Below are 12,387 nucleotides of genomic sequence, written 5' to 3' on the forward strand. Positions count from 1 at the left end.
CGTCTTCATGATTTTTCTACGATTACCTAGCTAATCCTTGATTTGTTCAGTGTTGTTTTAGATTTTAAACAAACATAAAAATATAATTCAATTAAATTTATTCATAATCCTGAATAGTTCTAGCACGATTTTCAAGGACGCTTTGGATAGCACTCCATCATGAAGTCAAATGATATGAAAAAAGTCAGTTATGTATTTATTCGGTTTTTAGGTAATATCTTTCAGATACCCATTGTGAAATATGTTGGCATTTGTTAAACAAAATGAAAGTGACCCCCAGGAAAATAAAGTGACCCCCCAGCCCATGGCCCATCCTCAGTTGCACAGCAGGGAGTGCAGTCGAATGACCGCACGGTAATCGTTGTGCGACAACAGACCACGCTGCGATCGCTGGAGCACCCGATTGAGTCGCTCCATGGTGTCCGCATTGGAGGTCATCTTGAACAGCTCGTCCAGGTACTTCAGCGATTCGCGGGACCAGAACATGGACGCCTTGTTGGCGTCCGTATTGATGCTTCCGTGCTCGCTGTGATCCACCTCAGCCAGCAGGCGGTCGCACTCCGGATTGAGGGTCTGGCGCAGCTGGAGATCGGTTCGCGATCGCTGCTGCGGATTGTTGCAGGGCATCTGGTTGAATTGCGGACGCTGAAGTTGCTGGTTCTGCTGCTGTTGCTGGTTGTTCCTCTGCTGATATTGCTGAATAGCTATTGCAATGTGTTGCTGCTTTGCCTGCTGCTGTGACTGCTGCTGCTGCTGTTCCATACGCCCTTGCTGCTGCCTTTGCTGTTGCAAGCGTTGCTGTTGCTGCTGCAGACGTTGCTGCTGTCGCTGTGAATTTTGTTGCTGTTGCTGTTGCTGATTTGGTTTCTGCTGCGTCTGCGGAGCCTGTTTCTGCTGCGTCTGCTGAGCCTGTTTCTGCTGCGTCTGCTGAGCCTGTTTCTGCTGCTGCTCCTGCCCTTGGCGTTGCTTCTTCTTCGTCATTTTGGGAGGCGGTGGAGGTGGAGCCATGTGCTGCCAAGTCGGCGGGGCTGGCGTTGGCGAAGAAGGACGCTTGGTCGGCGATTGCGGCTGGCTCTGTACTTTCTTCTGCTGCAAGCCCAGCAGCACAGGATCTATGTGCAGCGAGGGCAGGCGGTTCTTTTGATCCAGACGCCCATAACTGTTGATCAGAGAGTCGTAATTCTGATGTGGATAGGCTGTGAAGATCATGCGCCAATGGTCCTCGATCTCGTTGCGCATTTGGGGCGTGGCATTTTCATCCGGCGAGTAGTCATCAATCAAGCTGCGCAACAAAACCAGCAGCTGATCCAGATGGGTTTTGCCATTCACGAGTCCCGCCTGGCCCACCAGGATCATGTTCAGCTGGCGTCGCTTCTTTTCTGCCATCTTAAAACCGTTCTTGGTGTTCATCTCCTCCAGCTCCTTGATGCGCATATAGTGGTTCTTGGCATTGCCCAGATTGGTGTTCAGCATATTGATGCCATCCCGCATAAAGCGGATGAGCACATCGATGCGCTTGGGCGGTTTCTGGCTCTGGAACTCTATGCTCTTACGCTTGACCTCTTGGTTACGGCGCAAAAGTTTTACTTGCAGTTCTTCCTGGTTCTTCTTGAGGCCATAGATCACGAGGACATACCCGTAGTCCTTGAAGTCCATGCGTACGCTAACTTGGCACTGCTTGGCGGCGGTAGCCAGGAAATTTCGGCCTTCGGGGCTGAACAGGTACTCTGATTGATCGCGTGACATGATGATCTTGCCCTCGCTTGGGATGTCGGGCAGCTCTTCACTGGAATCCGGACGAGGATCGTCATCACTCCGGCGACCGCTTGAGGTGGCGTTCACACACATGGATATACCCTGCACATTGGAGGAAAGTTCGAAGTCATCATCCATCGTAAGGGGTATAACATCGGGCAGATTTGACATGGGATGGTTGAGCGGCAGTTGGCTGGTGGGCTGACCGTCTAGATCTTCACTAGTCGTCGAGCTGGGCATCTCAAAGTGCTCGGAAAAACTGTAGTTCGAATCAGAGTCCATCTCGTGGGGTGCCACCACTGGTCTGGCTTTTCCGGTCTCACTTTCTGGAGTCTGAAAGTTGGTGGTAATCTCTGTACGCTGAATGGATACCAATGGATCTTCCTCATCAGGCTCTTCCGTAGGCTGCTCCTCATCAGGCTCTTCCGTTGCCTGCTCCTCATAAGGTAGCTGCTCTTTAGGTTCCTCTTTCATAGGTTGATGCTCCTCAGGCTGCTCTTCTTCAGGCTCTTGTTCCTCTGCAGGTTGCTCCACTTCCGGTTGCTGCTCTCCAGGTTGCTCCTCCTCAGGTTGCTGCCTTTGTGGTTGCAATATGACTTCCTCAATAACAAGCTTCTCTTTTGGCTTGGTAACCGATTTCTTAGCCGTTTCGCTAGATACCTCTCCTCGAGCAGCCTTCACCTGAGCGTTGGGCACATAGTCATGGGTATATATCTTAGCTGGAATCTCCGCCAGGGCAGTGGTTGATTTCCTTTTAATTGACTGCGGTTTTGCCAAGTTGACCTGGACAAGGAACTTAGCATAGTAGCTATTTTTGGGCATACTCGGGCTGTTCCACTTGAAGTGAAAGGGTGTTTCAATGGCAAAGAAGCTGCTCAGATCGCCAAGATAGCCAATGGGTCCACCGCGATTTTTGTAGATCTTTTGGTGGGACACAATTTGACTCGTGTAATTGGTGCCACGAAAGTCTCCAATTCGCTGGCGGCAGTTCTCGAAGAGGTGGCGTCCGGCACAGTAGCTGCATTGAACGTTCCTGTAATGAACCCTGCTCTCCAGTTCCGCGTTGGAACGAGTCTGTCAAAGAGAAAATGGAAAATTAGCTTTTCTTTGGGAGAAACGACTTTCCTGCATTACCGTAGAGTGGTAGCGACGCCACTTATCTGGGCAGTGATCTGTGCCATGGCCTCTCATCTTGCACAGCTGGCAGACCACGCGGCTGTTAAAAGAACACTTGTTGCACTGCTGCACGTAGATAGCCTGCTTGGAGCCGCACTAGAAAAGGGAACAGAGTAAATTAGATTATAACTATATTTATTACGATGACGACCTACCCCAAAGCAGATGGCATTGGGACAGCGGGGTTCGGCATGGCCCACAGTGCCGCAGAGAAAGCACACGAGTGGCTTGCGGGGACGCGGGCACTTGGAACGCACGTGACCCATTTCAAAGCAGTTGGTGCACTTGGCGTGGGAGCGGGGTCGTGCCACCGGATACCTGTCCGCGTTGTTAAGCCTCCACTCCTGGCGAAGAGCTGCAATTACAGTGGGTTAACAACTTCATAATGAGAATTATCTATCACTATCTATAACTCACCACTCATTTTCTTTTGGATCTTGTGGACTGAGAACTGTTCCCCATTCCAGCTGTCGTTGTAGAAACGACACATCTCCTCATTCCAGCCTATGAGTTCGCCGCCCTTGGGCAGACTGTCGTCGTCTTCTAAAAGTGGTAAATTATGCTCCACTTGGATGGCTGGCTCCTCCATCGACATATCTGCATCATTGTCCTCGGCATCCGCCTCCTGCAACTCTTTGGAGACATCCAAGTCCTCCTCGGTTTGCACCGTGGTATCTGCCACTTTGTCTCGGGAATCTTCCTCGTCGGATGCATATCCACTGGCATCCATTTGTTCCTTTTCCTGCGATTTTCGGGCCTCGGCATCCATGCGCTCAAAGACCGCTGCTAAGCGATCCGTCATGGCATCGCGGAATTCCTCTTCTGCTTCGGAATTCGCATCGGAGCCAATGGAAACGGTTTCCAGGTCATCGGCAGTGGCTTCTTGTGCCGGCTCCCCATCTGGTTTCGGATTGAGTAATCTTTCGGCTATGTCCCTGGCACTTGGCAGCTCATCCTCGGAAGTGGATTCAGAGCTGGCCTCCTGGCTAGCAGAAACCTTGGGTTTTTGGATGCGTGCAACTTTCTTGGGATTTTCGTCAGAGTTTTGTCTGATGCTGATCCGACGGATCCTGCGCTTGCATCGCTCCACAGCCATTCCACGCGCTATGCCAGGGACTCCGGTGGCATGAACTCCATCCTCGCTATCTGTGTCATCACCCAGATCATCATTGTTTGGGTCAGACTGGCTATGAACGTTAATTGAAGTGGATCGCTTACGCAGGCGCTTGGTCTTTTGCACACTGGGCTCCACCACCTCCTCCACGGAGGAGCTGCCCGATGGCGAGTCTACGCTGCGTATGATTGTCGGCATCGTCTTGTTCTTGGCTTTCGAATATATGCCACTCTCGGTAAGATCAGACTCACTTTCGTAAACGTCCAGAGCCCTGAATTGCTGCTCGCCCACACGATAGTTCCGCTTAATCTCCTCCAGACGCGAAGGGGGGACAAACTCGTACTCCGAGGAGGTATCAGCCGCATGATCCTGGGGTGTTTCCTCTACAACCTCTTTATCTGGCACCTTCTGGACAGATTCTCGTATAGCCTTTTCTGTCAGCACCAGGAGGTCGTCATTCTCATGCTCTGCCAACAAGCGACTGGTATCCTTTTGTACTATGAAGTCATCACTTGACATAACGGAGCAGCAGGGCGAGTTCGCGGAGGATGTGATAGTGCCAGTCACCATTCCCGTCGCCTCGGTATCAGTTATACAAGACAAACCCATCTTCACATCCGTCGCATCCATGGCGTTCTCCTCGTGAAAGATCTGTGATGAAGTGCAGGGCTGCTCCCCATCGCTGGCATCTAGTTCAATGATAGGAGCCGGTGGCAGTGGTACATGCACGACATCATCGTCTTCAGAGGATTGGCTGCTCTCCGCCAGATTCACAAACTCCACCGGCGTTGATTTTTGCTTGCGCAGCTTTTTATTTAATTGCGCCTGCTTGGACTTCTGTTTTTTTCCTACCAGGCGTTGCATCTGCTCCAATTTTCTACTGGCCTTACCGAAGGGTCCAGGTCCTGGTCCTGGCTGCTGCTCCTTTTTGATCTGTTGCGGCTGCTGCGGTTGTTTATTTTTCTGCTGCTGCTGCTGCTGCTTGTTTTGCTGCGGTTTGTTTTGCTTTTTGGGCGGGCAGTTCGGTGGGATGGCCACAAGAAGCCTCTGGTCGAAGCGTTCCTCTTCGTATGCCTCCTGATTAACTTTGGTGGGTGTGGTTGGTTGCGGTTTGGCTTGTTGTACTACTGGCGACTGCTTCGGCGACGGCTTCTTCTGCTGCTGCTTGGGTTGCTGATTTTGTTGCTGCTTCGTCTTCTGAACGGGCTGCTGTTTTTGTTGCGGACTTTGCTGTGGCTTAGGCTGCTGTTTTGTCTGCTGTTTGGGATGCTGACTTTGCTGTTGCTTTGCCTGAGGACTCGGTTGAGGCTTCGAAGGCTGGTTTCCTGGCTTCGGTTGGCTGGGCGTTCCCTTTTTGGGCGACAGCAATGGACTTTTGTCCTTCGGCTTTTCCAAGTTCTTGGGAGATGGAGGGGCTGTGATTTCAGCAGCTAAAATACAAGAAAATTTACAAATAAATATTAGTTACTTGGTGTCATCTTGCTATCAGCACTATAATAAGATTTTCTTTGAAAATATTAAGGTCAATACTTTTCTATAGACAACTTTATTTAATAAATTTTGTTCTTATTAAGGAAGAATTTGTTGGGACACTTTTCAATACCACGGTGGGTTGAGCATTAGAGTTAGGCGGGCATTGGATATGTCCTCCCCCTCCACGTCGTTTAGTTTATAGCCCTGAAGTGCCAGGTCCGACAGTTGAGACTCGCTGATGTGGAAGAGGACAAACGCCTCCGCCAGCAGGTCGGACCGATTGGGCCACAGAAGGATGCGCACTGCGGTGCGAAACTCGTCGATTGCCTGCCTGATTAGCTGTTGAGATTCGGACATGTTCCCGAGTGGCATCATGGTGCTCTGGCCCATCTCAGACTGCTTGGCCTGCACCTTGAGGGCCTCCTCAAGCTGCCTGACCAACCGCATGAACACGAACCTGCGGTAGCGGTCTTCAAAGTACTGTCGCGGCATATCGTAACGACTCATTTCCCGGCGAACCAGGGCCGAGAAGATGAGGCCATCCACGCAGGAGCCGAGCACACTGACGGTGGCCATCAGTACGATCCCGGAGAGCAGGTACTCCACGAGCCGCTGGTTCAGCTCCTCGCACCAGAAGAACAGGTCCCGGCCATGCTGCACCAGTTGGTAATGGAGCAGGCACACAATGCAGACCAGGTCGAGAGTGGCCAGGGCCAGGGTGCAGTGGTTGAAGTGGCCCAGCCGCCTGTGGAGCACTTGCAGGCCACACCTGCCCAGGCCCAGGAAGCGACTGAGGAAACAGGTCATCATTTGGAATTTTATGGAGAATTTTGAAAGCACGCCAACGAAAACAGTTTTGGGAACGGGTGAAGTAAGCTAGAGCCCAAAGCCAGGCTGATTGGTAATGGGGGTTTCTTAAAACAACTCGGGTCATTATTAAGATGTAAAGGAGGTCGACAAATCGAAGAGCTTATGCTTGAAATGTTGTCGTTTGTCGAGTAAAGACGAACTACATGAAGGTATGAAATTGTATTAATTGAAGAGTTTATTTCTTTTTTATGGTAAGGTTTGTTTTTCTGTTTGCATTGTCTATCAATTCAGTCTTATCAGAGGTTTATTAAGTTATTTGGTATTGTTTATTGCTAAGTTTGTTTAGATTTTGAATCATCAGATTGCGAATTATGTATGTAATTTCTTGGGATATGGATGAAATTATCATATGACTATCTAGTTGATAGCCATTACCACTCACCTGGGATTGTTTTGTTTGTGGCCTCCTGCTGTTCCGCTGGCTGCACCACCTGCCCCTGCCCCGCGGCCTCTGCTCCCTCCGCCCAGTAGCGTGGCTTCTGCTTGGGGCCCGCATTGTTGTTGTTGATCACCCGCGTTCCACTGACGAAGCGGTGGCCAGGCTTCGGATGCTTCTGCTGCGGAGGCGGTGGCATGCTCCTGGCATCCTTGTCGCTGGGTGACTCCACAGCAGGCGGATCCACGGCCCTCGGCTCGTCCGTTCCATCGCTGTAGTGGATCGAGGCGTAGAGTATCGATTCTAGTTCATTCAGCCGCTCGCTGTCCATCTCCTCAAGCTGCGGATGGGGGTAGAAGTTATGGGATATGACAATGGGTCGAATGGCAGGTATTTGGGCCAGCACTCACATCACTCATAGTGCGCGTCTTTGTTTTTCCTGGATTTTGGTTTATTTTTCCTGCGCATTGATAAAAAAGAAAAGAAAGAAGAGCACGTTGACTAGGGATGAGCGGTTGGGGAAGAGAGGGCAATCGAAGTAGTGGTGGCACTCTGGCTATCGAACGATGTGCCTATCGAAAAAGTGAATAACTGATAGCTAAATACTTAATTTTAAGGAAATTCGTTTTAAAATTAGTGTCTTTCTTTCTCTCCGTTATTAGTGATTCAATTAATTATAATATGTTATTATTGTGTACAAATAATTGTTAAATAAGTTCTATATTAGTTTTACCAGGTACAAAGCTATATTATTTTTTCCTAGATATATTATTAAAATAAATACTTTTTAAAACATGTTACTTAGATTTTAAAAATATTTTCTATGTTTTTGTAGTTCTTGTTTAAGTAAAAGTATAAACTATCCCCCCAAATATTTTCTTGAAATTCGAGCCCTTATCGATAGTCGGGGTGCCGACCGATAACGATAACTAGAGGAGCAACCCTAGCCGCCGGGCCACGTACAATTTGTGTCAAAAAATAACAAGAAGTAATTAAAGCTAAAATACAATGTAAGTGTGCCGGAAATGTGATAAAGGAGTAGCTAAACTAACCCTCCATACCCTTTCCAGTATGGACGTTATGCAGCGCTATGTTTCGCCCGTGAACCCGGCCGTTTTCCCCCACCTCGCCACCGTGCTCCTGGTCATCGGAACCTTCTTCACCGCCTGGTTCTTCATCTTCGTGGTGTCCCGGAAAAGCGCCAAGGAGAGCACCCTGATCAAGGAGCTGCTGATCAGCTTGTGCGCCTCCGTCTTCCTGGGATTCGGCATTGTGTTCCTGCTCCTAACCGTCGGTATTTACGTATGAGATATAGCAAGCAAAGACCATTCCGTATAGAAATAAACTAAAGATCTGATCGTGGGCGTGAACGTACATGAGGCCTTCTTTTTATTAAGGTATTATTTGTAATTCCATTTTCAAAGATTCAATTTGCGCTTAAAACAATATCGAATATACATACATATATATTATGCTAACATATAAATCGTCTAAACGTGCACGCACTACCCCGTCGAATAAGAAATCACTGCAGGTTTCGAAATCATGGCTGTTCTATCCGGCCAGTCCGGCCTTTTGTCTGCACTTCTGCATGGTGGCCCGCAGAATGAACTGTTTCCGGGACAGTTGGCGGACGTGCTTGAGGAAGGTCTCCAAGTCGATGACACCGCCGCGGAGTCCCTCTCCCAGGTAATAGATGGCATCCTCGGTGGCAGCCTCGTCGGCATAGGCATTGAGTAATCTGCGAGTGGATAAAGGTTTCCATAATGTAGAATATCTTCAGTATGTTTGCTATAATATCCCCCAACTTACTGTCGGTATAAGGGCGCTGTGGTGGTCACCGCCTCGTCGGGGTCAATGGCTTCAGCGCTCTCCAATGTTTCCAGGCTCTTTTCCAGCTCCTGCTCCTTGTCCTTCAGCACACTGATATTCTTCTGCAGATCAACCTGCTCTCGCTCCAAGCGCGTTATAATGGCGTCAATCTTGGCACTGCCCTCGACTAGCTCCTGCTTGGTGCGATTGAGAGTTTCGATCTCGGCCTGATACTGATTAACCTTCTCCTGAATGCGACGACGCAGCTTGTCCTCCACTGCGCTAATTAGTGATGCTTTGATGTGTTCCTCGGTAATAGTGCCCGTAGAGCTGGGATTGGAGGGATTCTAAAAGAGGAAACCACTTTGAAAAGGTTTCTTTAATGATTTTGATAGTAAACTTACGTATCCCGCAGCTGGTGGGTAGCCAGCACCCCCCGGTTGTGGGAAGTTCATGTAGGGCGGATAGCCGGATGGCCCAGCTGGACCTGCGCCCGTCGGTGGATACGGTCCGAAGTTGGAGCCCGTGGGATACGGCGGAAAGTTGCCACCACCAGCTCCGCCTGCAGTGGGGTAAGGCAGAAACGCGTTGCTGCCACCAGGTCCACCCGGCTGAGGGAAAAAGGCTGAGGAGGAATTAAGTATGGGAATCAGCTCACATTTGATTGAAGATTTAAATATATAACTCACAGTTTGTGGGATATGGCGCTGCGATTTGTTCCTTGGGCTTCGAGTACACCGGCGGATGATCGCCGAAGGTGACGATCATCACCTGGATGAGGGACAGCAGATCGGAGGAGTGGGGCTGCCAGTCGTGCAGGTAGGGCAGGTAGACCTTTCCATTGTGGTCCACGTACATGGAGACCTTAATCTGCATAGTGGGAGTGGGCTTGACAAAGCACATTGGGGCATTCTGCGGATGTGTGTCCATCAACCATATACAAATGGGAATGTAGTAGGTGTTATCTGATAGAAATGGGGAATACATTTTCATTATCTTTCATTCTGAAGAGTCACTCGTAATATAATTTATTACTTTTGTAGACTACGGGGATAGTGCCCTGAATAGTGAACAATTCCTTGGAGCTGCCATCGTTGAATACTGAAAAGTTAGTGTAAAATTAAATACATTTAAATTAATTAATTAATGTATAGGCAGGTGGGATGCTGTTATCAGCTGACTCTTACCGAACCGCTGCAGGTCGTAGGTCAAGCTGCGGTATGAAGTGACCACATCCACCACGTCCTTCTTGGTGGCGCCCACATATTTATACTGCAATTAAATACGATATATTAGTTAATTGCGTTGCGTGCAGAAGAAAGGAAAAAATGAAATCCCAGAGAATGGGCGGATGACTCATAGAGGGGGCCTCACCTTTGATAGATACTTCGTTATTTGTGAGTCGTCGACCGCGGGCATTGTGCTTGGCAAACCAGATCGGCTCAAATCGAAGTCCTCCCCAAGATCAACTGGATTTTTGATATTTTTCGTTAGGTTCACAGAGAATTTGTTGAACGAAAACAATGTTAGTTATCTGACGTACAGTGTGCACGCTGCTTATCCCCACAATAGCGTCTGGAAGAGTAGTGATTTTGGATCCCTCACAAGCTGGTCACACTTGCGGAATATTGTGAAACATTAGTTTAACTCGGTTTTTCCTGTTTTCCGAATTTTGGGTACAAACAAACTTAATTTATCCTTGGTATTTCCCCCGGGAATTGTAAATATACCAAAATATAGAATTTATTTGGTATTTTTCCGTGACCAGTGATGCCAGACTTTTTGCTTGTTATCGACAATAAACCGTTACATTTTGGCATAAGCTTTAAATTCAAAATTATGATCATGTTTAAAATAACTTCAAATAAAAAAATTATATGTTTATATTTTAAGCTAAATTTTGAAACTCTTGATATTTTACGGAAACCATGAAATGTTTGGAAATCATTTTCCTTAATAAGTTTAAACAAACTTTCACTAACTTATCCAATAACTATGTAAGTAATCACCTAGAACTTAAACTTACTTATAGACCGGGCGGGTTTCCTTGCAAAAAAATGGATTTTAATGCCTTTAACCAATTCGAACTTAATGCTCTAAATTCTTTTCTAATTTCAAGTCGCCCCTGCTGATTTAAATTAACCGAATCCTATTTGAATCGTAGCCCTCGGGCTATCAAAGCAGCAATTAAGCCAAAAACGTGCCAATTACCGATCGGCTTATCTCTGCCAAGCAAATCCATGCACAGACCCATTGCTCCACTCGTTAAGCCTAATTGCGGCCAGAAATTGGCGCGAGTCGTTAAACTTTTTCGAGGCACTTTGTCGCGATTTTCAATTCCGTTGCGGATTCCGCTTTGACAGTAATTACTTCCAATGTCTCAAGTTCGCGCACATAAAATTTCGATTCCAAGGAAGGCCACCTCTAATGCCTTTTGTTACTGTTTGCTTTGCTGATTGATTTCTGGCCGAAGCGCAATCAATGAACAAGTACAGTAGCCAAATGTTGCCCTATCATTAAGGGTAGATCAGCAGCAGCATGGCTGAGGTTATTGCAACAAATTAATAAATATTAAAATACTTAAAAACTTTTTTTTAAATATTTTTATTATTTTTGGTATAAGGGATTTAAATTATTAAACATTGCTTAGTCAATACTTTTTTAAAATTAGATAAGATTTTACATATCAGATAAATTTAGTATCAGAAAAAAAATTTATAACATGAATGTTCTAAAATCTATAAATGGCAGGCTTAGAAATTTTTAAAAATTAAAATAAAATCCTAATATTCAAATTGAATAAATATGAATAGAAAATATACACCTATAAATAGACTGGGTATGGGCTGCTTCGGTTGGTTGGACAATTCGGCGGAATGGCAAGTGCTTTTGGGCAATTGGCTTCTTGTGCGCTTCGCCCTCGGCCAAATTCAAATGATTGACCATGTGTACTTGAACTCGCCTGAAGAGCTCGGCTGAAGTTCAACTCAGAAGTGAATTCACATAAATCACTTTGGGCACACTGCCGATTACTCATACGCCTCGTGGTCGCTTTTAATTAGCCAACGCGATTCTTATCACTTTTGGCCACCGCTACTGCTGGAAGCCAACTTGGGCCTCGGCTGTGCACTGGAAAAACTATCAACGTTGGTTCTGAAATAATGAAATATTTAATTAATAAAGTTTTTGATGAACATTTTATTGGTAATAAATAGTTTATTTTATTATGAAGTAAACCTTTTATTTCTAGTTGTGCACAAATATTAAATAAATATTTTATATAAGTAGATTCTGAGAGATATGGTTTGTCAGTCATAATTGTCAGTGAGTTTTAAAGTTTTTCTTCTGAAATGTTGCCTCAAATGGGTTTAAAAAACTCCTCAGCTTACTCAGATTTCCTTTGAAAATACCTTTGTAACAGCCCGAATAAAACCACATTAGATCTTCAAATATATTCAAATATTTTGCCGTGTGGCTGTGTAATTGCCTGCTTTTGTAAACTTGATTTTCTCAACCGCGTTGACCTCCGGCCAGCTGTGTGCTGCTTCTTCTGCCACCGCGATAATGATAATCATCGTAATAATCGCGTTCCTCGGTCTTTGTGAGCCTCGTCTATTCTCTCTTTTGGCTGTGAAATCTTCTAGCCCATGTCCCAAGGCCACGCAAATTACAACAAAGCTCTGGGCCAGCGGCAATTGAGTTCATTATCATAATAACCCATTGACCAACTAACAACTAACTGTTGTAAGTCTCATTTTTTGTTTTTTGTTATATTGCCGTGGCCAAATGTTTCTCGATTTGCCTGGGAGGT

General features: G+C 46.7%; 4 protein-coding genes across 4 annotated transcripts; 1 reads left to right on the top strand and 3 right to left on the bottom strand.

Moving 5' to 3' along the window:
- Window positions 1-175: 175 nt before the first annotated feature.
- Window positions 176-7,316, bottom strand: LOC108035244 (uncharacterized). The gene is made up of 6 exons (XM_017110778.3): window positions 7,175-7,316; window positions 6,771-7,104; window positions 3,349-5,475; window positions 3,087-3,286; window positions 2,890-3,027; window positions 176-2,829 (listed from the first exon to the last, which is right to left on the bottom strand). The coding sequence occupies exons 1-6, from the start codon at window positions 7,181-7,183 to the stop codon at window positions 316-318; spliced, it is 5,322 nt and encodes a 1,773-aa protein (XP_016966267.1). The 5' UTR covers window positions 7,184-7,316; the 3' UTR covers window positions 176-315.
- LOC108035243 (uncharacterized) lies at window positions 5,573-6,405 on the bottom strand. The gene has a single exon (XM_017110777.3). The coding sequence runs from the start codon at window positions 6,326-6,328 to the stop codon at window positions 5,642-5,644; it is 687 nt and encodes a 228-aa protein (XP_016966266.1). The 5' UTR covers window positions 6,329-6,405; the 3' UTR covers window positions 5,573-5,641.
- Window positions 7,317-7,655: 339 nt separating the features above from the next.
- On the top strand, window positions 7,656-8,138 carry LOC108035669 (transmembrane protein 258). Its single transcript, XM_017111376.2, has 2 exons — window positions 7,656-7,774; window positions 7,835-8,138. The coding sequence occupies exon 2, from the start codon at window positions 7,836-7,838 to the stop codon at window positions 8,070-8,072; it is 237 nt and encodes a 78-aa protein (XP_016966865.1). The 5' UTR covers window positions 7,656-7,774; window position 7,835; the 3' UTR covers window positions 8,073-8,138.
- On the bottom strand, window positions 8,119-10,156 carry LOC108035668 (tumor susceptibility gene 101 protein). Its single transcript, XM_017111375.3, has 7 exons — window positions 9,951-10,156; window positions 9,764-9,848; window positions 9,612-9,677; window positions 9,266-9,541; window positions 8,981-9,201; window positions 8,577-8,923; window positions 8,119-8,505 (listed from the first exon to the last, which is right to left on the bottom strand). Exons 1-7 carry the CDS (start codon window positions 9,993-9,995, stop codon window positions 8,319-8,321), a joined length of 1,227 nt encoding a protein of 408 aa, XP_016966864.1. The 5' UTR covers window positions 9,996-10,156; the 3' UTR covers window positions 8,119-8,318.
- Between the last annotated feature and the right edge of the window lie 2,231 nt (window positions 10,157-12,387).

This window comes from Drosophila biarmipes, chromosome 3L (assembly GCF_025231255.1).
Source record: "Drosophila biarmipes strain raj3 chromosome 3L, RU_DBia_V1.1, whole genome shotgun sequence".
Classification (NCBI taxonomy): Eukaryota; Metazoa; Arthropoda; class Insecta; order Diptera; family Drosophilidae; genus Drosophila; species Drosophila biarmipes.

Bases quoted from the DNA above. Each gene is read 5' to 3' on its own strand.
- LOC108035243 (XM_017110777.3), bottom strand. From the start codon at position 6,328: ATGATGACCTGTTTCCTCAGTCGCTTCCTGGGCCTGGGCAGGTGTGGC.
- LOC108035244 (XM_017110778.3), bottom strand. The intron at 5,476-6,770 runs GTGAGTGGTAAT...CTTGTATTTTAG, and splicing joins CACAAACAAAACAATCCCAG to CTGCTGAAATCACAGCCCCT. The intron at 3,287-3,348 runs GTGAGTTATAGA...CTGTAATTGCAG, and splicing joins GATCCAAAAGAAAATGAGTG to CTCTTCGCCAGGAGTGGAGG.
- LOC108035669 (XM_017111376.2), top strand. From the start codon at position 7,836: ATGGACGTTATGCAGCGCTATGTTTCGCCCGTGAACCCGGCCGTTTTC.
- LOC108035668 (XM_017111375.3), bottom strand. From the start codon at position 9,995: ATGCCCGCGGTCGACGACTCACAAATAACGAAGTATCTATCAAAG. The intron at 9,849-9,950 runs GTGAGGCCCCCT...ATTTAATTGCAG, and splicing joins TAACGAAGTATCTATCAAAG to TATAAATATGTGGGCGCCAC. The intron at 9,542-9,611 runs GTAATAAATTAT...CATTTCTATCAG, and splicing joins TATCCCCGTAGTCTACAAAA to ATAACACCTACTACATTCCC.